This window comes from Leptonychotes weddellii, chromosome 7 (genome assembly GCF_054177405.1).
Source record: "Leptonychotes weddellii isolate Sample4059 chromosome 7, ASM5417740v2, whole genome shotgun sequence".
Classification (NCBI taxonomy): domain Eukaryota; kingdom Metazoa; phylum Chordata; class Mammalia; order Carnivora; family Phocidae; genus Leptonychotes; species Leptonychotes weddellii.
The window spans coordinates 60,668,319-60,693,165 of NC_138375.1; the positions used below are offsets into that span (position 1 = coordinate 60,668,319).

Consider the following 24,847-nt stretch of genomic DNA (forward strand, 5'->3'; position numbering starts at 1 on the left):
CACGGTGTTTGCTTTCACTTGTTTGTCACCAAGTACGTTATAGACTTCAGGCAGTGTCTGAACTGTGTTCCCAAAATTCCTTTACAGAAGTTTCTATTTACCCATAATATACCTCAGTTATTAAAAGCACATAGAACTAAGTTACCATGAGAGAATTCTTTTTTTTTTTTTAAGATTTTATTTTTAAGTAATCTCTACACCCAACATGGGGGTCAGACTCACAACCCCAAGATCAAGAGTCGCACACTCTACCAACCGAGCCAGCCAGGCACCCCACCCTGAGAGAATTCTTGATGTATCTCTGGTGTCAGGACGCCACTTGGGGGTTCCCAGTCATTGGTGGTATCTCCTGGTGCGTGGGTTGAGGCACAGACAGGGTGAAAATCCAGGGGAAAGCTAGTGCAGGTTTCTCTGGTGACCAGAAGATTGGTAACCAATGGCTTGTCTTATTATTCCCACACTGCTTCCTATCCTTATGTTGTATTCTTATCTCAGTGACATGGTGCATGCATTTGCCTGAGTTTCCTGCTTGGGGTTGGAGGGCGGGCTGTCGAAGTCTACTGTTGGAAAGTGTTTCATGGAGGTCTCCCTACATGATCTGTGTGCTTTTTATTGCCTTTCAGAATCAAAGCCATAGAGAGTCCCAACAAAGAAGATGATACCCAGTGGCTGACCTACTGGGTAGTGTATGGTGTGTTCAGCATTGCTGAATTCTTCTCTGACCTCTTCCTGTCATGGGTCCCCTTCTACTACATGCTGAAGGTATGTTGGCTTTTCCTGAACTGCTCTGTTTCCTTCCATCTGTGGATTTGCTTTGTGCCCTACCACTAAAATGAACTCCATCTCAGGACCTCTATAGAGGCATAGGAACAAAGGCTTGAACGTTGAACATCTGTGGCTCTTCCTCCCCTTAGAAACAGGAAGACTGAGTGCGGCACAGCTCACTTACTTTGTATACTGCCTTGGAAACAGCCAAAGCAAGTATGTATTCAAGGTGTGCTTGATAATAAAAGATGGAAATTCGGTGACGTCACACAGGCCTTGCCGGGAGTTTGCCAAGACCCTGTGTTCAAGCAGAGCTGGCTGTGGTCAGCGCAGAAGCACTGCACGACTTGGCAGTTCACCGAGTATTCACACCGGTGTGCAGGAGTCATTATTTCTAGAAGAAAAAAGTACTCATTTCTTACATAGGTTTGGAGAAAGATGTGAAAGGGGCGCTCTGAGGAAGTCATTTTGAGAACATTGGCAGGTGCCTTGGTCAGGGAGCTGCCCGGCCACACCTTGTGTTTGGTGGAGAACCGAGCTTGGTAACCAGCATGTGAGGAAAAGGATTAGGAAGTTGAAACTCATTCCTACTGGGACCCGTATCGATTCTGAATGAGAACGTTAACATCTTCTAAGAGATAGGGTGTATGTAAGGTTTCACTGGAAACCTTAAATGCTCTCATCAAATCTTTTTCTTTGTCACTTTTACATTTCGTCCTGCTTCTGTACCTCCAAGTTAGAAAACATTCTCCTGTACTTTTTTTTCTAAAACGGAGGTTTGGGCACAGAAGTCCTGTCCTTGTTGAGGCGCTGAGGAAAATGAGTGGAACTCAGGAGCCAGGGTGGTTCCTCCCCGTCCACTCCTGCTCTGCCCCCTTGAGCTGTGCGGTACAGCTTATGAGCATCTCCTTCTAATGCTTCTCGGGGAGCAAAGGGTGCTCCCTTGGCCTGCGGGGCTGTTTAGTGGGAGAAGAGTGATGAACTGTGGTTCCTTTGCCGTCTGGGGCTTCCTACCCACAGCTTACTGGGACCAGCATGCATTGGCGTGTGGTTTTCCTCCATCCCAGGGCCTAACAGAGCAGCTGATACTCCCCAGCGGAAAACGAGCTTACAGGCCAAAATAACAAGATATTTGAAAAGTACAACCATTTCAAAAGAAAGACAACGCAATCAATTACAAAATTCTGTCAGCAGTAGAAATATTAGAACTGACTAACCAAGACTTCTAAGATAGACTGCTAGCAGGAGAAGTATAGCAATATGAAATAGGAACCAGAAAACGCAGGAAAGAGCCAAGGAAAAATATGAGATATGAAAAAGAGTTGAAATAAAGAACACATGGTATGGCATAAATAACAGAATGGAACAAACTTGAAAACTGGAAGGAAAGATTGCAAAAAAAAAAAATATATATATATATACATATACATATATTTCAAAGTAATGTACAGATTCAGTGCATTCCCTATCAAAATACCAATAGCATTTTACATAGAACTAGAATAAATAATCCTAAAATTTGTATGGCACCACAAAAGACCCGGAATAGCCAAGGTAGTTTTGAAAAAGAAAAACAGAGCTGGAGGCTTCACAAGCCCAGATTCCAGAGCTACTACAAAAGTGTAGTAATCAAAACAATAGGGCACTGGCACAAAAATAGACATATAGATCAAAGGAACAGAATAGAGTCCCCAGAAATGAACCCATGCTTATATGATTGATTAACCTATGACAAAGGAGGCGAGACTATAAAATGGAGAAAAGATAGTCTCTTCCATAAATGGTTCTGGGAAAACTGGACAGCCACATCAAAAGAATGAAACCGGACCACTTCCTTATACATATACCTATACATATACATATACATATATGTATATACCATATACAAAAATAAACTCAAAATGGGTTAAAGACCTAAATGTGAGACCTGAAACCATAAAACTCCTAAAAGAAAATAGAGGTAGTATTTCTTTGACATTGAACTCAGCCACGTATTTCTAGATATATCTCCTCAAGCAAGGGAAACAAAAGCAAAAAATAAACTATTAGGAGAGCGAGAAGCAGACTGCCCCCTAAGCAGGGAACCTGATGGGACTTGAACCCAGGACCCCGGAATCGTGACCTGAGCCGAAGGCAGATGCTTAACTGACTGAGCCACCCAGGTGCCCTATAATTTCTTAATTTTGAATGATATGACCATAGAATGCCTTGTGAGATGGCTGAAGAATTTTCCTTTCAAGATACATTTTTTTAAAATTCTGTGGTAAGATTTAAGATTTCAAAGACTGCTGGATTTTCTGTGTGTTTTTGTTATTCAAAGACATTCGGCATTTCTAGAGATATTTTTATGATCTTACTTGGATATCACATATTTTAAACTACAAACAATTTTGAAGTCCTTCATAAGATCCATCTAATGGTAGTGACATCACAGTGCAGTCTCTAAGGAAAGAAACTTGGCTTTTGCCTTGGGTCCACCTGCTTGCTGCAATGAGCAGTATCCTGTCAGCAGAACCACTCACACCAGGAGCTGACCTCAGACTTCCAAAACATGAGCAAGCCTGACTCCAGCCGGCCTCTGGTCACCTCTGCTAATGGAGGTCACACAAGGTAAAGAGAGGATCCCGAATAAGAGATAACTACTAAATCATTTATATTTGGTTTTGAACTACATTACAAAAAAGGCTTTGCAGCAAAATCTTCTTCCCTGGTATTAAAATAAATGTGCATCCATTAGTAGTCATCAGTGAGAATGAGAGAATTTACTGCATGTTCCAAATAGATAATATACTTGAGATGATTAAAAATTGATTATCCTGTCAATCAAAATGCTTTCTTCCTACAGTAGTGCATATTCTGAGTGGCTTCAGAGAACAGACTGAGAAAAAGCCTCTGACTTGCAGAGTGGGTAGGAAAACATCCCCCCTTTTTTTAATTTAAAGATTTTATTTATTTATTTGAGAGAGAGCACACAAGCCAGAGGAGTGGGCAGAGGAAGAGCAGGGGGAAGCAGACTCCCCACTGAGCAGGGAGCTTGATGTGGGGCTCGATCCCAGGACCCGGAGATCATGACCTGAGCTGAAGGCAGACACTTAACCAACTGAGCCACCCAGGGACCCTGAAAATATCCACTTTTAAGGGCTAGCACAGACCATATTCCATTGCTGCAATCACGTGGTGATGTATAGAGTGAGAAAAGAGATCTAAGTAAGGACACGTCTAATATTTATCTTTTTAAGAATTAATATTGGTATTTTTTATAAAGCAGCCTAAGATTGGAGGTGCCTGGATGGCTCAGCCGGTTTAGCATCTGACTTTGGCTCAGGTCATGATCTCAGGGTTCTGAGATCGATCCTCCCATTGGGCTCCGAGCTCATCAGGGTCTGCTTGTCCCTCTGCCCCTTCCCCCGCTCGTGCTCTCTCTCAGATAAATAAATAAAAATAAAATAAAATAAAAATCTCTAAAACAGCCCAAGATTGGAGGAAAATAAGAGGAACCAGTGATTAGGCATCAAAGATTAGTTGGCAAGATAATATACAATCTATTCGGCTAGAAATAGTGGATTGTGAGCTTTGCTCTGAGGTCGGTCTTTAAGCAGGAGGTTTTTAAAAATAAATGTAAAAGCCTTTTTTTCCCCCTCTGATAATGAAGGTAGTCTATGTTCATTTCTTTATTCAGAAGATATATATTTAGAACCTCTATGTGCCAGAATCTGTTCTAGGTCAGAAGGATATTTTGGTGAATAAAATAAGTCCCTGCTGTCTTACTGTTTACATTCATTTGTGTGTGTATGTGTGCGTGTGCGTGCGTGCATGTGCATGTGTGTGTGTTGGGGCATGTTTTATATAGGGAGGAAAAGTCCTACCATCATTAACATCTTAGTCTTTCTAAGTTTTTTTAATGTGGGAACATATCAGTCCACATGCAAAGACACACAGAACCAAGTATATATTACTGTTTTAACCATGTATGTATGGTTGAGACCACATATTATACACAATTCTATATTTCACTTTTTAAATTAACATAATACTAGGAGTATTTTCTCATGTTATTCCATATTCTGACAAATGGTCTAATCCATCATAGGTGGTAATGTACTAATTTCCCAATTGATGGACATTCAGGATATTTATCTTGCAATTTTAACAAATGCTGCAGAGAATAGCTTTGCGCCTCCTCTTTATGCTCATTTAGATCATTTTCTTAAATGAGGCTGAATAAACTCCAGCCAGTTTAAGTCCTAACCCAACTGTCCCAACAGTCATCTCTACTGCTTCACCCATGATGGACAGCAGAACATTTCTCTTAACTTTGTGGAAGGCAAAAAGAACAGGGAAATCTTCCCTTGCACTTGTTTTTTTTAACTTTTACTGATGCATGCTGGGCAGTCTGCTTTAACTTTAGCCTGTCACTATTCCTGGGGTTCCATTGTGAAAGCTTCCTATGGCTTTTGTTTCTGATCAGGTGATGGTGGCATAACAGCAGGTCAGTGCTGAAGTGGGGGGGTTTTTGGTTTTTTGACATTAACTCAGTTCTGCCCAGGCTGGTCCCAAACTGTGTATAAAACATATCCCTACCTTGGAGATACCTCTTCTAGGAGGAAACTGGACGGTGACAGTATTAGAACCACAGACAGAATTATCTGTAATTGAAGGAGTTAGTATGTTAGTGCTCATCGTGCCAAGAATCCGTTAAAATAGCACAGACTCTCCTTGGGTGGCTCAAGTCAGCTAAGCGTCTGACTCTTGATTTCAGCTCAGGTCATGATCTCAGGGTCATGGGATCGAGAGCCGCGTCAAGCTCTGCGCTCAGTCGGGAGTCTGCTTGTCCCTCTCCCTCTGCTCCTCTCTCTCTCTCAAATAAATAAACAAAACATAAATAAATTAGCAAAATCTTTAAAAATAATAATAGGAGGATGGTTGCCTATGTGTAGTTCAGGGTACTCCTGGGTTCTAGAACGGTTATGTAGATTAAGAAAAGGGAGTTATAAAAGCTGGTGGCTGAATATCACCGTGAGAGTTGAACAGTAATTTATTTTTTAATACAAGAAAGCTATTTCATTTGAAAACTGGGAAATGCTAACGATGTAGGTAGAGAGCAGTAATTATTTTACTGTCCCAAGACAATAGCTAGAGGGTACTGGGAAGAAATGAGCAGACCAGAGTATAGCCTAATCACATTGGAGAGGTACAAAAATGTAGACACTTAGCTCTGGTTCTGTCAGGTAGTCTTGCCTTCATTCATCCAGAAAAGATGAATGAATTAGCTTTTCTGGATTGCTGAGGGGTTGATGTCTACATGGGCAGATAATACTTCAGAGATTTTCAACAACAGTGAGGACTGTAGGACTTGGTAATGCTGCTGCTATCTGGTGTACTTTCTTCAAGGACATTAATTTGTGACTTGCCTAAAATCCTATGGAAGAGAAAACTGACTCTTAGGGAGGTTGTTTATGACTTTACCTCAAGTCATAAAATAAAGTAGATACCAACTGATGCCTAATCCAGTGAGTCATTTCCACTTCACCTTGATGCTGATGCTTGTAATACGGGCATCTATCTCTACATCAGTAATCCATTCCTGAAAATTAGATATTTTACATAGGAATACCAGGCAGGAGACTATTTCCTACACTTTTAAATGGTAAAAATTAAGATGTATAAATCTAAAACTCCATACCAGTTTCCCAAATATTAGTAAAACTCAGCAAAATACCCTTATGTAAGTAACAAATATGCACCACTTCTAGCTCTCCAGTTAACAGAGTTGGTAAGAAATTATTGCTTCGTATGCAGTAGTACATGGCCCATCTCCTTGAATACTCTGCATACTCTTTAAAATGTCCACATGGAATTCTAATTCAATGTCAGGGATGTAGTTTTTCCTTTTTCCTGCACATCATTTTGTTTAAACTGTTGTATTGAGTTTGGGGTGTGTATGTATTAGCGTTACCTATATAAGCAGCCAACGGAAAACATTGTGTGTTTGGATATTAAGAACCAGAAATCTTGGGGCGCCTGGGTGGCTCAGTTGGTTAAGCATCCGACGTGGTTTCGGCTCAGGTCAGGATTTTGGGCTTGTGAGATTGAGCCCCCCCTCCCTCATGGGCCTCCGAGCTCAGCAGAGAGAGTCTGCTTGGGATTCTCTTCCTCATTCTTTGCCTCTGCTCCTCCCCTGTGTACACACATTCTCTCTCTCAAGTAAATAAATCTTTTAAAAAGTAAATAAATAAATAATAACCAGAAGTCTCCCAGAGGCAAACGTTAATGAGAGAGATGGTCTGCAGGGTCTGCCGGTAATTAACCTGGCTCTAAGCAGAGGCAGTGGAAGCGAAAGCCAGTGAAAGATGCAATCACTCCATTCTGCATTTTGGGTTACTACGAGTGTGTAGTTAAGAAAATCAAGGTTTCTCTGGCAACATCTTCTTATAATTCAGTAGGATAACCGGCCAAGCCCAGCAGGTGCTAGCTCAGAGCTGCTGGGAAAACTAACAGGAAACGTGGACCGGCCCGCACAAACTGTGAGGTGCTGAGGGTATTTCAGGGAATTCGCTCCATTTAAGGGCTTGGACCTGTAGCAGAAGGTGTCACTCTGCCATTATGTATGTGAGAGGGCTCGGCGGAGCTTGGGTTGGTTGCAACAGATGTGTGTCGTGAGACTAGGAGGTGGCTCGTCTGAATGTTTGCTCTTCCCCTTCCTACTGCCATGCTTTCCCTGCATTGCTTTTCTCACTCTGAGCATTCTGTTTTCCTGCTGTTACGCTCAATAAATGAGCTGTGGAGTCTGTCACACATCAGGGGGAGGAGAGTTGAGGGAGAGTTGGCTTAAAATTGTAACTTGGAGATTACGACGGGGAATTGCATTTGGTTGAGCACTCAGATATGGGAAGCAGCCTGCATAGTCCATCCAGTTCAGAAATTCTCAACCTTTTGGAAATACATGGAGGAAATTTTGTTTGTAGCTGTTAATAGTCACTGATTTCTGTTCAGGAGTATTTCATGGTGTTGTCTAGTATAGTTTGGCTTGAACAGTTACACGTTGAAAAATACATACCTTTTATGATAAATTACTTTCACTTTATTTTGCCATTAGAGAACTTCTTGATTTTTTTTTTTTAATTTATATGTGTAGGTATATCATTAAGTTTTATTTCGGGTAGTAAAAGAGTTATGAAATAATTGTTTAAAAAGGGTATATGTTGGGGCGCCTGAGTGGCTCAGTTGGTTAAGCGACTGCCTTCGGCTCAGGTCATGATCCTGGAGTCCCGGGATCGAGTCCCGCATCGGGCTCCCTGCTCGGCAGGGAGCCTGCTTCTCCCTCTGACCCTCCCCCCTCTCATGTGCTCTCTCTCATTCTGTCTCAAATAAATAAATAAAATATTAAAAAAAAAAAAGGGTATATGTTGGGGGCTCAGTTGGTTAAGCGTCTGCCTTCAGCTCAGGTCATGATCCCAGGGGCTGGGATGGAGCCTCCCTGCGGTGGGCTCCCTGCTCAGTGGGGAGCTTGCTTCTCCCTCTGTCTCTCCCCCTGCTCGTGCTCCCCCTCCCTCCCTTTCTTTCTCTCTCAAGTAAATAAGTAAAATCTTTTTTAAGAAAAGGGTATATGTTGGTTTTGGGATTTGATTGTAATTACCACATTTAAAGCTAATTACTTAAGCTGTTACTGTTCCATGGCTGTTGGTAGAAGACAGTTTTCTTGGGACAGAGACAGAGCCCCAGCTATTCTGGATGGTCCAGATGTTTCTTATTTTCTCACAAAATCTATATGAGGTAGATTTTTTTTTAATTTTAGTTAACGCCTATTTATGTTATAAAGTCTGTACAGACTTAAGCAATTAAGTAACTCACACAAGGTTTGCCTCACTAGTAAGTGGCAGAACCAGGGTTAGAACCCAGTTTCTCTGAGCTTATTCTTTTAATCTCTATATCTGTAGTATATAATTGTCTTAAAATCAATTTTGTTGGGCGCCTGGGTGGCTCAGTCAGTTAAGGATCTGCCTTCGGTTCAGGTCATGATCCCAGGGTTCTGGGATCGAGTCTGCATCGGGCTCCCTGCTCAGCGGGGAGCCTGCTTCTCCTTCTCTCTCTGCCTGCCACTCTGCCTACTTGTGCTCTCTCCCTCTGTTAAATAAATTAAAAAATCAATTTGTTGGGTGGAGAGATCTGTATATTTTTAGATCAAGATTTTTAATTTTGTGTTCCTTGTTCTTATTAGTTTCTAGTTTGTTTCAGATATCAATTTCTGGTGGAAGTGTTAAAAATGATGATTGTGGATTTTCTCCATTTATATAATTCTGACTTTTTAATTTACATAATTCAAAGCTATATTTGGAAGCTATCTATAATTAATTATAAAATTATAAAAACAAAAATTATATAGATAATTCTGTAATTGCACATATATATACAAAGCTATATATAATTTATATTTTCAAAGATATGTAGGTTTGTGTGAATCTTCTTGGCAAATTGTTTTTCTTCTTTAACACGGTTTACTTATTTTGCCTTAAATAATGTTTATGTACTGTTAATATTACTAAATGAGCTGTTTTGAGAATTGGTATTTGAAACATCTCTTTACACTCTTTTATTTTGAGTGTTCCTAGGTGGCTTTGGCTTAGATGTGTTTTTTTTTTTTTTTTTAAAGATTTTATTTATTTATTCATAAGAGACAGAGAGAGAGAGGGAGTCAGGCTCCCCGCTGAGCAGAGAGCCCGATGCGGGACTCGATCCCAGGACCCTGGGATCATGACCTGAGCCGAAGGCAGATGCTCAACCATCTGAGCCACCCAGGCACCCTAGATGTGTTTCTTATAAGAAGCATATAGCTATACTGTAACTTGTTTTTAATCCAGTCTGATGAGCCCCTGTCTTTTGAAAGCTTGCCCCCTGCTCTCCTGTGTCTGTAACAAATTCTAATTTATGAATACTATTTTTCCAGAGTTCTGTAGTTCAGATAATCTAGAGAGAGTCATCTGTTGAGAACATGTTTTGTATTCTGAGCGTGGTAGAAGCCCAAAATGCAATACAAACTCCTCAGAGCCAACATGGTGCTGATGGAGTGAGCTTTAGGGCACAAATGTGTGCATTTTAAGCTCAAGCTCTCCGTTATTGGTATTAGCCCCTTAACAGCTTTTTATCTCTAGAGCAAACTTAAAAGACTGTCTTAGAAAAGCATTGTAGCTTCTTGATTACTTGAATATATTCTTTGGATTGGAATAACAGAGACTAAAGGTGTAGAGTTTAATTTATAGCATAAGAAGTAGGAGATTTTTTTCTTTAAGAAGCTGTAAAATGCACAGATTGGGAATCTCGAGAAGTGACTTCTATTTTTTGGCTGTGTGGAAGACAATAGTTAGAATCTTTTAAACTGAGAGAACCCAGTAGGTTGTTTGTTTAACTTTCTAGGGAAATGAGCATGTTTCTGTGCAGATCCCCCTTCTTGCTCAGTATCTTAGATAAGAATAAACTCCTGGGACAACATAAAGTGCTGAGTTGTTGTCATTTGAAAAAACAGTAAAACTTTTTTGGACATATAGTGTGACAGTTCTTGTTTTTTAAATTTTTAGGGCATAATTCTTGTCCATTTTTCATTCTGATGGCAAAGTAGAGTTAGGAATGATATTATTTTATTTTATTCCAATGGCAAAAGAAAGAGTTAGGAATAATATCTTCATTCAAAGGGGAAGATGATGAAGAGCTGACTGTAAAGATTCCTGGAAGGCAAAAACTACCAAAAACTGAGATTCTGCTAAGGAAAGAATTCAAAACGTGGCCAGGGTATTTTGTCTATAACGGATGAAAAAATGGGACGGACCTACTGGGGTAAGCCAGTGAGAACGAGGCTTATCCAGACAGCTTTCTTTACACATGCAGGTAAATGCTATGTTTCTTCAATTGATTTTTAAGAGCTATGATTAATAAAACTTCTTGCAGCTATAAACTAAAAAGTAATTCAAGTTAGGAAAGAAGTTAAGCTGTTGGACTTGGTGTGTTTTGCCTTTCTTTTTTCAGTCTCAGCTTTTCCTTACTAGGTCACTTGTCGGGTGCTTTTCCCATCTAAGAAAAGTGCACTTGTAGCCTACAGAAAATACTGGAAATGCTGTCGGAGAACATGGCCGAGGCAGTGCCATCCCAGAGCAGTGGTGGCAGTGTGTGTTGTCAGGATGCCTGCTGCCTGTGCCATTTCCATGGTTACCATGCAGCCTGTGTTGTCAGGATGCCTGCTGCCTGTCCCGTTACCATGGTCACCATGCAGGCTCTTTCTGTGCAGTGCGGCTTCCTGTTGTGGTGCATGGCCCCAAGCCCTTCTAACGGGGCCGAACTGCTGTACAAGCGCATCATCCAACCTGTCTTCCTGAAGCATGAGTCCCAGGTGGACACTATGGTGAATGACTTGAAGGACAAAGCCAAAGAGACTGTAGATACCATCACTAAAGAAGGTAAGACTCGGAAGCTGCGTTCAGCAGGTGGGAGGAGTTGGGGGGTCCTGGGCCCAAATAACAAGCTGCTTCTCCTCCTCTCCTGTTAGCTTTCCTCAGCTAAATGCCAAGGCCCCTCTGCGATCTCTTGACCAACACTTTGCATGTTGCCCTTTACTTTTCCCCAGATTCTTCCACCATGCTACATTTAAGGCACTATTTGGTCAGCATATTAGGAAAAATGACTTTCCTGTGCTGGGCAGAGATTTTAGAGAATCATCTGTATTTATATACAAGCATAATCTCTTTAATACATTTCAGGTTGAACTGTTTAATATGCTTTTGTTATAGGTCAAGAGAATGCCCTTTCCATTCACCTGATTCATTTATTCAGCATTTATTTATTGAGGTGTTTAATATGTGCCAAGCATGTTCATAGCACTGAGGATGAGCCAGTGAACCAGACAGACCATACTACTTGAACTCATGAAGCTTACACTCTTATTGAGAGATACAGTAAAATTTTAAAGTTATATGATATAGTTAGCAGAGGATATAGAGAAAAATAAAGCAGATAGGTAGATAGGGAGTTCCAGGGGCTGAAGGGAAGTTACTAATTTTAAACAGAATGATTTAGGGAATCCTCACCAAGAAGGCCATACTGGATCAGACTTGAAAGAAATCATGGGGAAGGATGCTCCAGCTAGAGAAAACTGCATGCGGGAGCAGTATGGTTAGAAGTCAGAGAGGTTGGGGAGCGGAGGCTGGAAGAAGACAGATCATGGAAGGCCTTATAGGCTTTTGTAGAGGCTTTGGCTTTAACTCTGTGAGATGGGGTGCTGTTGGAGAACTTTGAGCCGAGGAGCAACATGATCCATCCTGTGCTTTAACAGGATCACTCTGGCCCCTGTATTAAGAATAGACTGAAGGGGGACAGGGAGGAAATCAGGAGACCAGTCATAAGGTGCTTGCAGTGATCTGGCTGGAGAGGACCACCTGGCTTGGGTCGTAGGTGTAGCAGCAGGAGGCAGGAAGTCATTGGAGTCTTGACATATTCTGAAGGTAGAACCAAGAGGATTTGCTTAGGGATCAGGTGCGGAGGAGGAGAGATGAGTCATGCACGAAGCCAAGCTTTTCAGCCAGAGGAGATGGAAGGATAGAATTGCTGTTGAGCTGGGGGAGCCTAGATGTAACAGGCTTAGAGGGGAAAACAAGGAATTCAGTTCTGGATACGAAACCGATGAGATCACAAAGGGAGTGAATATAGTTAGAAAAGATGAGGTCCAAGACTGAGCCAGGGGGTCTCCCAGGTGGGGGAGATGAGGAGCAACGGACAAGGCCGACTAAGGAGTGGCCAGTTGTGGTAGCAAGAAAGCCATGTGACTGGTGTCTTCGGGGCCAAGTGAAGAAAGTGTTTCAAAAGGGGGGGTGGGGAGTGGTCCATAGTGTCACATGCTGCAGACAGGTCAAGTGAAGTAACGACGGAAAACTGGCCATCACACTTGGCAGTGAGGAAGGCACTAGTGCTCTTGACTAAACAGTTTGTGGAGTGGTGGGACTGAAATCCTGATCGGAAGGATGTGAGAGATGAGAGGCAATGCTGAGAGAAGATAGGTAAGGCTTTTGGGAAATTTCCTGAAAAAGGAGAAGAATGGGGCTGCAACTGGGAGGAGGAGCTGGGGTCCTGAGGGTGTATTTTTCTTCTTGTTCTTCTTAAAGTAGAAGGAACAACATATGTTTGAAAATTGGGGGAATGATCCAGTAGAGAGCAAAAAACTGATATGAATGAGGGGAGAACTACTGGAGCTCTGTCCTTGATTAGACCAGAGGAGCTAGGATCTAGAGTCCAAACAGGATTGGTCACGGGGCACAAGAGTTTATGGTTTATTTTTTTAGATAAATTTTAGTTAACATAGTTAACATACAGTGCAGTATTGGTTTCTAGGTAGTATTCAGTGATTCATCGCTTACATACAACACCCAGTGCTCGTCACAACAAACGCCCATCTCCCACGCAGCCCCCCCCCCAACCTTCCTCCAGCAACCCTCAGTTTGTTCTCTGTCCTTAAGAATCTCTTATGGTTTGTTTCCCTCTCTCCCTTTTTTCCTTTCCCCCTTCCCATATGTTCATCTGTTTTCTTTCTTAAATTCCACATATGAGTGAGATCATATGGTGTTTGTCTTTCTCTGACTTATTTCACTTAGCATAATACATTTCGGCTCCATCCATGTGATTGCAAATGGCAAGATTTCATTCTTTTTGATAGCTGAGTAATATTCCATCGTGTATACACACACACATCTTCGTCCATTCAACTGTTGATGGACATTTGGGCTCTCTCCTCAGTTTGGCTGTTGTGGACAGTGCTGCTGTAAACATCGGGGTGCACGTACCCCTTCAGATCTGTGTTTTTGGATCCTAGTAGTGCAATTGCTGGATCGCTCTATTGTTCACTTTTTGAGGAACCTCCATACGGCTCTCCAGATGGCTGCACTAGTTTGCCTTCCCAGGGGCACAAGGGTTCCTAACACGAGTAGAGATGCTGGTAGGTGTTTATGTGATGGTGGGAGCTTACAGAAGTCACTCCCTGATGGCTCCACATTTCTCAGTAAAGTAGCAAGAAAGGTCAGCGGAGAGAGGATGGGGAAGGAGGGGACAGAAAGAGGAGATGGTATGAAATCACGGCCTAGGACTGGGGTCAGGTAACAGCTGTTCGTTTCTGTGGGCCACCAGCTCTGTCTTGCAGCCACTCACCCCTGCCATGGGAGTATGAAAGCTGCCAGAGACACGTCACGCGTGAGCAGACGGGCCGGGGCAGTGGGAGAGGGGCCGGGTCGGGCCGGGTCACATGGCTGCCAGGAGTGTGAGCGGCTCACTGCGGATTTGTGTTCAGGAACTTAAAGTGAGGCTGGTTCGTCTAGGTGTTCCTTCAGCCCCATTCAGCGGCACAGGCGTGGCTGCAGAGTGCGCGGAGCGCCGTGTGGAGAGCTGGGAAGTGAGAATGGGACTAGGGAGGGGGTAGTGGCTGACAGCTGGACTTAAACAGGCCGGCGAGGGGAGGGAGTGAGGAACAGTGGAGGAGAGGTGGTAGGATCAGTGTGTTATAAAAGCAGGTGGTGGGGGAGAACTCTGAATCAGGATACCGGAGGGCGTGAGCTGCAAAGGTAGGAGGTGGTGGGGGACAGTGGGATGCTTGACACTGACATTGAAGAGGGACTGTGGTTCCTGGTAGTGAGAAGGATCATGGAAGGAGTGGCTGGGGTAGGTAGAGAGGCTGGGGTCCCTAGGACGGAATGTAAAGGTTATTGGAGGGGGGAGCCGAGAGGCCAGGATATTGGAAGAACACAGAAATCACCAATAATTGAAATAGGAGTAGTGTGAGAGAGTGATATTAACTTTGGAGCTAAAATCTTCAAGAAATGAGGCAGCATAGCCCATGGGTCAGAGGTGATTGGGGAAAGAAAGGCTGGTGGCAGATATGATCTGATGACATGAGATTCTGAACATGGTGATGAAGAACAGGGACTGCTTACCAAATCCTCCAGAAACACTTGTACCAGGGTCAAGGAAGAAAGAAAAAAAAAAAAAAAAACAGCCACCACCACGGGTGGGGTAACTGGGTTATGGGCATTATTAGGAGGACACTTGATGAAATGAGCACTGGGTGTTGTAGGCAACTGATCAATCTCTAATTTCTACCTCTGAAACGAACAATACACTGTATGTTAATTTAAATTGTATTAAAAAACAACAACAACAACAAACCAGCCGCCACTTGAGAAAAGCAGTGTCCTCAGGGGACAGCCAGATTTCTGTAAAAGTAAGAAGGTAAAAGAAACATTCAGAGAGATGGATAGTGATAGAGGGGATTTTGCTGATGATTCATTGGGTCTTAAGTTCCAGAGGGCACCGGGAGGGTTTTAGAAGTTGGACAAAAGTGGCAAGGAACATAGAATTACTGTTTTGTTTTGAGAGCTCTATAGTAATTAGGAAGTGAGAGATGAGAATTGACCTCACCACGGGGCAAGTGAGATCCCCAGCACAGCTCTCCAGCCCCACAGCTATGTTCTCGCTGTTCTCCCTCACACGCCTTGCACTCCGCTGGACTCCTGGGCGCACCGCTCCGGTCTACTTGCATTCAGTTTCCTACAATTTTAAGTGTTTTCTGACCTGTAGCCTTCATGTCCTCCCACTTGGGGATTGCCAGTTTCTTTTTAAGAGATTTCCTTTCTGTTCCTCCCCTCAGCCTAACCAGCAACCTCCGATGACGTCACTTCTGTCTAGTTCACTCACATTTCTTAGTCCCTTGGTTCTCTTCGATCTCAATACTCTAAAATCCAGTTTTACTTTGATAGGATCCATTCCTAAACAGGAGTGTAAGAATGAAAATAAATTAGGACAGACTTACATGGTGACACATTCTAGACTTTTCTCAGAACTTCTGGATTCTCCAGGAAGTAAATTTTTACAATGGGCTAGTTAAGAAAGAGGCTGCAATTTCTTAACTCTGTTCAACGACTTTAATTAAGTGGAGTGAGAACAGCCCTCAGGCAGTTGGTGAACAAGGTAGGACTGGCATCGCTGGACTTCAGGCCCGTCAAAGACAGGTGCCATTTATGGATTCTCCAGGACACCCTGGAGGCTTCCAGAACACCCCCGCCCCCCATCATACACACCACACTAGTTCTTACAGCTCGTTCCAAGTCACATGGTAATTAGGAAGAGGAAGGTTTAATCTCCCACAGATGTAAGAATATTTTCTTGATGAATGTAGCATCTTGCCACCAACTTACAGCAAGCTCTTGCCATCATAGGGGGAAATGGTGGCACAGTGAAGAGAATATACATGGGTATAAATAGTCCATCATTTCTGGGTTGTGGGAATGAGGACTTTCTCTGATTTTTTGGCACCATGCGATAGACGACCTAGTTGTCATCAGATTGAGACATAGTCAGATTATACAGGTGAGCACCCAGACGCAAATGAAAATTTCTTGATTGTACAGAGAGACACTGGACGTGTCAGGAATCTCTGCTTCTTGTGCCCCTGGGTGGGGGGGCGGGGACAGATGGCTTAGATGACAATGCTACTGTAAGGGGGCTAGGCCAGCTGACCTTGAAGAACTTTGCTGGAGTACTCCGGATTTGGGCTCTGAACAGTTCTCTCCATCTGCTGGAAACTCTTAGCCCGGCTGCAAACCTCAGTGCTCGCGTCTGAACAGGAGTCATCCAAATTGCCGTCTAGTCACTACATTAGGCACAGAGCCTGTATTGCAAGTTGCCTTGACACAGTTTTCTTTCCTCCTCACAGCCAAGAAAGCAGCAGTGAATTTACTTGGTGAAGAAAAGAAGAGCACCTAAACCACTGACTGGATGAAACCTTTCTGCCCTCATTGTACCTTCCTATTAGCGCTTGGTGTTATATTAGGGACTGTGGTATAATCATTTTAATAATGTTGCCTTGGAAACATTTTTGATATATTAAAAAGAGGAATGTGTTGTTTGTTTTTTTTTTTTTGCTTACTTTGATTGTCTATATACACAGGGAGCACTTAAATTTAATGCAATGGGCAGTGTCCAAATTTTTGGAAAATATATTTTGCCTCTGGGTGGGAAATGTTACCATCCTGCAGGAAATGCAAACTTAAAATTATATATCCCATAGGCTTTGTACTTCAGCAGGCTCTCTCTGCATGCATTTTCTCTGTACTTACATTTTAAGATAATCTTTAAGGTTCTACTTCATGTAATGTACAATTTTGTATTAAATGTTTTTAATGTATTTGTGCATACATATATGTAGGGAAATGTTACTGTCTGTGACATGTATAATGCTCATAGGGAGCACCTGCCAAAAGCTAAAGGTTTCATTGTGCTGGTGTGATCTGTTAAGGCTTCAGAAAATTAATGCTGACATTTCCATGAATAGTTAAGTGATCAGTGAGGTTGAATGGGGGCTGGCCTGGTTTTTCTAACACTGCAGCAGCTGAATACCAGAGTAGCTCTGTAAAGCAGTCACTTTAGTGATAAATGGGGAAAGGTACCCACACACCAGTAATACACAGCTCCCACATCCCTGTAGAACCAGTAATATTGTCTTGTGGCCTTTTAAAAAATTGTTTATAAGCTTTAGATATGTCTGTTTTTAAGATGCTATAATGGAAACCATCCCTGGTTTCTCCTTCAGAGCTGAGTAACATGTTGGTTTAGTCTTGTTTTTTCACCTAGTCTTTTTTTTTTTTAACCAGTTTAAGGAATCTCTAGACTTGCCCACCTTTGATTACATGTATGTTCTCGTTTGTATCATTAGCAGTTACATGCTAATGATGACACCAGGCTCTAAGAACAATTCTGGGAGAATGAAGGATGATATAACCTATTATCTAGTTGGCAGTGAAAGCAAACTGCCTTCACCTTCTTTCTCTGGTGTTTAAGGTCAAACGCAAGAGGCCTTCCCAGTTTACAAGTCAGAATCATTTGTGGTCTATTTAAATGCCTTCATCTTTATATTTCATTTTGATAAACTGCAGATAACTACATAGTTTAAGTACAGAACAAAAAGTTAAAATTAAGGTTTCCAGCTTGATTAGCCTGCTTATAGGAAGCTCGACAGCTCGTCTGAACGAGAAAACCCGAGCTTCACACCAACCATACTGCTAGGATCCTTCCGAATTAGATTACACTGACTAAAACAAAACTGAGTGTAACAAAATGAAAACAAGTTTAAATATCCAGCCTGTAAAATACCTTTTAAGGGAAAAAGAGAGGATTAGTGTCTTTTGGATAACAGTTAAGACCATAATGAAATCTCATGATGTAAACAATATCAAAGATATCCAGAATTAGGGACACTATCACCTAAATTTATTTTTTTTCCTGGCGAAACCATGGTAATCATAAGGCATCTTATTAAAATTCAAGAAAAAAACTTTTAGAAAACAAGCAATTAATGGTTATTGGGAGAAAATCAAGCCTTAGATTAAAAAAAAAAAAGTACCTCTAGGCGTATTTAAATCCGTTTCCCCATAGTAAATTACACTTTTCTTGGTGGCAGAAGAATGAAAATCAGCAACTTCTATCATACAGAATATATAAAATCAGATTGTTAGTATACAGAATATATAACTTTCAGTATACAAAATATCAGGCAAGATGGGGAAACATAAATGCTACTATTGCTCATAACTACTTACAGGCTGATATCAGTTTAAAAACTACTATAGAAAGAAAATATATTCTGAATGCAACTTTTTTTGTCCTTTTAGCTTTTTCCTGTAGTGCATTCTGTAAGAAATATAAGTTACTATTTTTGGCAGTCAAGGTGTACATGTTAATGACAGGAGAAGTTAATGAGTGAGTTGAGCAGTTCTGTCTCAGTTTAGATTTCCCAAAGAACATATTGCCATGGCTAGAGTATTTGGAAAACTAATTGAGCCAGTGTCTAGCTAGAAGACAAGCATTTATTTGTATATGAATGGTGATTTAGGGGTAAGTCAAGTCAAAGAATCTCCACAATTCTCCCCTTACTTGAAAGCTTTCAGACCAACAGTTACCGCTACTCTGGGGAGAGGCTTCTATCCACAGCCTGAAGAGAATGAGCATAGCTCTTAAATAGGTTACCGCCCATCCTGAAGATGTGATATATTACATGGAAATGGATGTAAATAAAATTCTGTTATTCCATTAAACTGTTGTTTCATTTTATTTTGGGGGGCTTTCAACATCTAGAATCATTTAAGCGAAGCCTGAAGTAAATCCAGATAAATGAACCTGAAACACTGCTGTTTATTGCCCCATTCCTCCCCTGGCCTGAGGCTTTCCCCTGGTGACCACGACCTGTCAGAGGAAGACTCCCGAAGGAGAACATACCAATGGTGAAAAGTTTCTAGCCATAATTAGGTTTAAAGGAAACCTAAACTGCTTTCTACCACCTGTCATGTTACACAGTCTCAGAGAATTTGGTTGCCTCTAAGTATATTTTGACATAGTAAACACTTGTATGTGCCTCCAAATTACTCTGTACTTTAAAGAGACCAAGGAAGAACTTGAGAATTTTATTAAAACTATCTGCTTCCGGACGGTGTGTTTTGGTCAGCTGTGTCTTCTACGTCTGCTTTTACGTCTGTCTACCTAGAATCATGGTGTCTGGAGTAAGAGTTCACATCCTTAGCCATCAGATACTAAGTTCTATGTAGTGCAGTAGGAAAGTAAATATATTTGAGAATGACCTTAATTAAACGTTTTTCTGGCTCTTTACTACAATATTAGCTTATAAAATCTATAACATAAACCTCATAGAGGATTAAGAGCAATAAGGAGTTTCTTTGGTTAGATCACTGGTTTTCCAACTTCAGTGTGTATTGGATTTTCTCTTGGGGGGAGGGGACTGTTAAAACAGATTGCTAGTCTCATCCCCCAGAGTGTCTGATTCAGCAGGTCCGGGGTGGGACTGAAAAATCTGCATTTCCAGTAAATTCCTGGGTGATGTTGATGGTCCAGGAACCACACTTTGAGGTAAAACCCCTGGGTTAGGTAAATGCTATCTTTACACTTAGTACACAGTGGATTTTAGATCTGGCTGCATATTACAATTACCTGAGAAGCTTTCCCAAAAATGCTGGTATCTGCCTCCACTACCAGAAATTCTGACATTAATCTACTGTGATACCCAGGCACCAGGATGCTTTTAAAACTCTAGGGTGATTCTGGGGTGCCTGCGTGGCTCAGTCGCTTAAGCGGCTGCCTTCAGCTCATGATCCCAGGGTCCTGGGATCGAGTCCCGCATCAGGCTCCTTGCTCAGCGGGAAGCCTGCTTCTCCCTCTCCCACTCCCCCTGCTTGTGTTCCCTCTCGCTGTCTGTCAGATAAATAAAATCTTTAAAAAAAAAAACCAACAACTCTAGGGTGATTCTAGTATGTAGCTAGGGTTGAGAAATAGAAACTACTAGTGAGGTCAAGAATCCTGAGGTCTGGAGAGTTTGTCTTAGCTCATTAGTTCACCAGGAGTGCGTTCCCTAATGCTGCAGTAACACCTTGCCACAAATGTAGGGGCTCAAACAATATAAATTGTTTAGCTTACGGTTCTGGAGATCAGACATCCGAAATGGGTGTGCAGGGCTGCATTCCTCCTGGAGACCGTAGGGGAGAATCCTTTTCCTCACTTCTTTCAGCTGGAAGCCGCTTGCACTCATTGGCCTGTGGCCCCTTAGTCCTCCAACTTCGCTTCCCTTTTAGAAGGATCCTTTTGATGACATTGGGTCCACCTGGATAATCCAGGCTACTCTCTCCAGCTGAAGATACTTAATCACATCTGCAAGGACTTTTGCCATGTGAGGTAATATTCACAAGGGTTTTTTGGGGGGGGCACATTATTCTGCTACCACACCTCATCTCTTTGGTATAGAACTTTCGTTATAAAGTCACCCCCAATATCAAAATAACTGCAAAGAGCAATCTTAATGTTGGGAGGGAACTAAAAAAAGGAATGGTGAAGAAATACCTTATCTTCTTCCAAATGAAAGACCAGCAGTTTGTCCTCCAGAGATAATAAGATCTTTAGAGTGGGGAGGACACAGGCAGAGTTGAGGGAGGGAAGTTGTGTTAAAAACAGGACTGAGGGGCGCCTGTGTGGCTCAGTCTGTTAAGCGTCTGTCTGCCTTCAGCTCAGGTCGTGATTCCAGGGTCCTGGGATCGAGTTCCCCACTGGGCTCCTTGCTCAGCAGAGAGCCTGTTTCTCCCTCTCCCTTTCTGCTCATGTGCTCTCTCTCTCTCAAATAAATAAAATCTTTAAAAATAAAAAAGCAAACAAAACAGGATTGAGTGACTCAACGCTGAGACCCATTTCTCTCACGCCACCTTCTCCCCCTGGGCTCCTAGACCTTTATCCTCCTGGAAGCTTGTTGAACTCCTCTCTAGGGAACAGATCAGCCTAAAACATTTCTGATCTTGGAAATTCCCCCCTAAAAGGGTATTTGAGCCAGATATCCCTTTAGTGAAACAGTCTGCAAGCCCTTAAGTGCCTAGAACTTCCAATCAACTTTTATGGGTTTTTTTACTCTTAAAAAGCCATCAATCTAAGGAAAGCCACTTAACATATCAGGGATCAAAATAAAAACAAACAAGCCAAAAAGGTAATTGGAAGCAAAAAAATATAAACCATATCCCCTGAGAAATAAGAATGACACTTATGAATTAAGGACAGAATGCAGGGCGCCTGGGTGGCTCAGTCGGTTGAGCGTCTCTTGGTTTTGACTCAGGTCATGATCTCAGGGTTGTGGGATTGAGCCCCGCGTTGGCTCTGTGCTCAGTGTGTGGAGTCTGCTTGAGAGATTCTCTCTCTCCATCTCCCTCCACCTTGGCTTCCCCCCCAGCTCGTGTTCTCTCTCAAATACATAAATAAAAATCTTTAAAAAAAAAAAAAGAACGCTAGAAAAAGGAAATATTCAGATGACAAGAGAGCTTGGAGAAGTTGAAAATACAAGAAAAATGAAAAGTTCAACAGAGGGGTTGGAAGACAGAGTTAAGGAATTCAAAATAGAACATAAAGGCCAAGAAACAGAAATAAGAGGAAAAAAAGATGAGAAAACTTGAGAACCAGTCCAGCATGTCCAATATCCAAATAAGGAGTTCCAAGATCAGAAACGGTAGAAAAACCATTGATGAAATTTTCAAGAAAATTCCCAGAACTGAAGAACACAAGTTTCCAAATTGAAAGGGCCCATTAGGTACCCAGCACAATAGACAAAAAAGGGCCCACACAAACCACACTATTGTGATATTTTAGAATTCTGAGATGTGGTGAGTTTCAACAAGAAAATTGTGGGTGACAAAAGATCATGAACTGGGGCACCTTGGTGGCTCAGTCAGTTAAGCATCTGCCTTCAGCTCAGGTCATGATCCCGGGATCCTGGGATTGAGCCCCACATAGGGCTCCCTGCTCAGTGGGGAATCTGCTTCTCCTTCTGCCCTTCCTCCCCACTCGTGCTCTCATGCTCTCTCTCACTCTGCTCTCTCTCTCTCAAATAAACTAAAAACAAAACAAAAAAACACATGAACTACAATGGCTTGGACTTCCCTGCAGCTATAACATTAGTCAGAGGACCATGTATAGAGTGTAGCTGTGCACTAGGCCTAAAGGGTTGTAAGTAGAGAAGGTAAAAGGCTCCAGAAGAGACTTCTTTAAAAAGATGACATTAAACTATCTGATGTGAACAAACTTATGTACTTACATACATATTTACTTAGCTCCATGCCCAGCACAGAGCCCAACACGGGGCTTGAACTCAATACCCTGAAATCAAGACCTGCACTGAAATCGAGTCAGATGCCCAATGGACTGAGCCACCCAGGTACCCTTGAACAAACTTTTTCTTTTTAAGATTTATTTTAGAGAGAGGGCATAAGAGGGAGGGGCAGAGGGAGAGTGAGATCTCAAGCAGACTCCATGCTGAGCGCACAGCCCGACTCTGGGCTTGATCCCACAACCCTGAGATCATGACCTGAGCTGAGATCAAGAGATGCTTAACCGACTGCACTACCCAGATGCCCCAAACAAACTTTTTGAAAGGACATTCTGACAACTGATAATTTGTGGTTGAGTTAGTGATATTCAAATAAAAAAAAAATTAGCTCTGAGGAACACACAAATCCAGAAAACAAAAATAACAATAGCATACTTCAGTGTTTCTCACTTTAATGTGCGTTAAGAATACCTTGGGGATCTTTAACATTCTGGGCTGGGCCAGTTTCTGCATTTTTCACAAGCTCCCAGGGGAGACCAGTGCTGCTGGACCCCTGACCACACTTTTGAGTAGCAAAGTACTACATGGTTCAGCTATGAATGAAATATAGGATAGTAATGTAAACTATGAATAGTGATTAAAATCAAGAAATATATTGGTGGGAGGGAGGATGGGAAGCATATGTTGGGGGTAAAGGAAGGAAAACTAAATCGTCCTCTCCTACAGATTAAAATTAACACTTAAAACCGAAACTATTAAAACTAGCTAGCTCTTTAAATTATATGTAACACTGATAATAATAAAGTCCTTAAAAAGGGGGCAAAGGATGTAAACAGCAATCACTGAAATAAATACAAATGGCATTTCAACATAAGTGCTCAGTCTTGCTCACTAGAAAAGATTCTATTTTCTACTTAAGAAAGGTTCAGTTGTGCAATGATTGCAACAATGGGAAGAAACAGCAATACAATGTTACAGCAAGAGTTCTGAAACCTTTTCTGACACTCTTTATTGCCCCATAACCAAAGTAATTTTAGACTCTGGTCATCTTTCTGTGACAAATTATTTGACTGCCCCAATATCCAGTGTCAACTTTCTTCTTTGGCTGACTATTCTCATTACTGAGAAAGCTATATAGTCACTTTCCTAGCCTCTCATGTAGCTGAAGATGGACATGAGCCACAGTACTCAACAAGGAGACTTAAATGAAAGTTGGCTGGGAGGGATTTTGAGAAATCTTTAGCTTTCCTTTTAAGAGGGGACAGAACTGGCTGGCACAGCTATCTCTTCATTCTACCCTGAACTGATGTGACATTCGATGTTCTATCAGCCCTTTTATAAGCTTCAGACAACAATCCCAGAGGTGTTAGAAACCATGGATAGTGGAATGGAAAGAGAAAAGAGAGTGTCAGTGAGCAGCTGAACTAATACCTGTAGTAACTTTTGGACTTCATGTTAATTCAAGGAAAAAATTATTCCTGATTAAGTTTTGTTTTGTTACGCACATTCCTGATACATTTTCCCAGAGGGTTGCTCTGAATCTTGTTTTGCATGTGCTGCCCCAGTATTTACTTATAAGTCAAATATATAAACTGCTATACCGTTATGTTCACTCTAAGACATGTTAACAACAGAAATTATTAGAGAAAAAAGTGAAGATTCTAATCTTCTTCCTGCACATCCATGGATCATCTTCATACAGCTTGGGTGTTTTAAGTCCACTTAAAGCTCTGAAACGCTGGGTTCACTTATTTTGTAACCAAGTGGAATTTCTTATCTCAAGCAATAAAAACTTAAAGAAAATGGGATTTACTAGAATGATATAAAGCACAGTTGATAGAATTCACAGAAGAGCGAAACCAGGCCACAAGAACAGGACTCGGATAACTCAAATTTGTAGACCATTATATACCTTGGCTCCCAGCATCTTTATGTCTGTATTTCTGTTCCAGATTTGAATTCCCGAGAAATAAACCATTGGCCTGGCTTGGGTCATACACTGTGGTCAAGAGGCAGTCCTGTAATTAATAGCCCTTCCAGAAGCATATGAAGTCAGAGAAGGCAGTTCCCCAAATGATGCTCAGTAGACAAAAACAAATGGCTGGATAGGGATTCTTAAATCTTACACAAAATTACCACTTTCAGAAACAGTGCTTTGGAATAAAAGTCAGAATCTTTGATCCAATTTAGTTTCTCGAAAAAAAGTACATCTTAAGGTGTTAAAGCATGGGTGATTTTATTTTTATTTTTTAAGATTTTACTTATTTGACAGAGAGAGAGAGCACAAGTAGGCAGAGTGGCAGGCAGAGAGAGAGGGAGAAGCAGGCTCCCTGACGCGGGGCCCGACTGGGATCATGACCCAAGCCGAAGGCAGACACTCAACCGACTGAGCCACCCAGGCACCCCAAGCATGGGTAA

General features: G+C 41.9%; 1 protein-coding gene across 1 annotated transcript in view; it reads left to right on the forward strand.

Moving 5' to 3' along the window:
* Window positions 1-18,878, forward strand: part of REEP5 (receptor accessory protein 5) — a 36,889-nt gene extending 18,011 nt beyond the window's left edge. Inside the window, exons 3-5 of the mRNA XM_081826462.1 lie at window positions 624-762; window positions 11,042-11,210; window positions 16,502-18,878. Of these exons, the coding sequence (XP_081682588.1) occupies window positions 624-762; window positions 11,042-11,210; window positions 16,502-16,551 (358 nt within the window). The 3' untranslated portion in view covers window positions 16,552-18,878. The remainder of the gene's footprint in view (window positions 1-623; window positions 763-11,041; window positions 11,211-16,501) is intronic.
* Window positions 18,879-24,847: the final 5,969 nt, after the last annotated feature.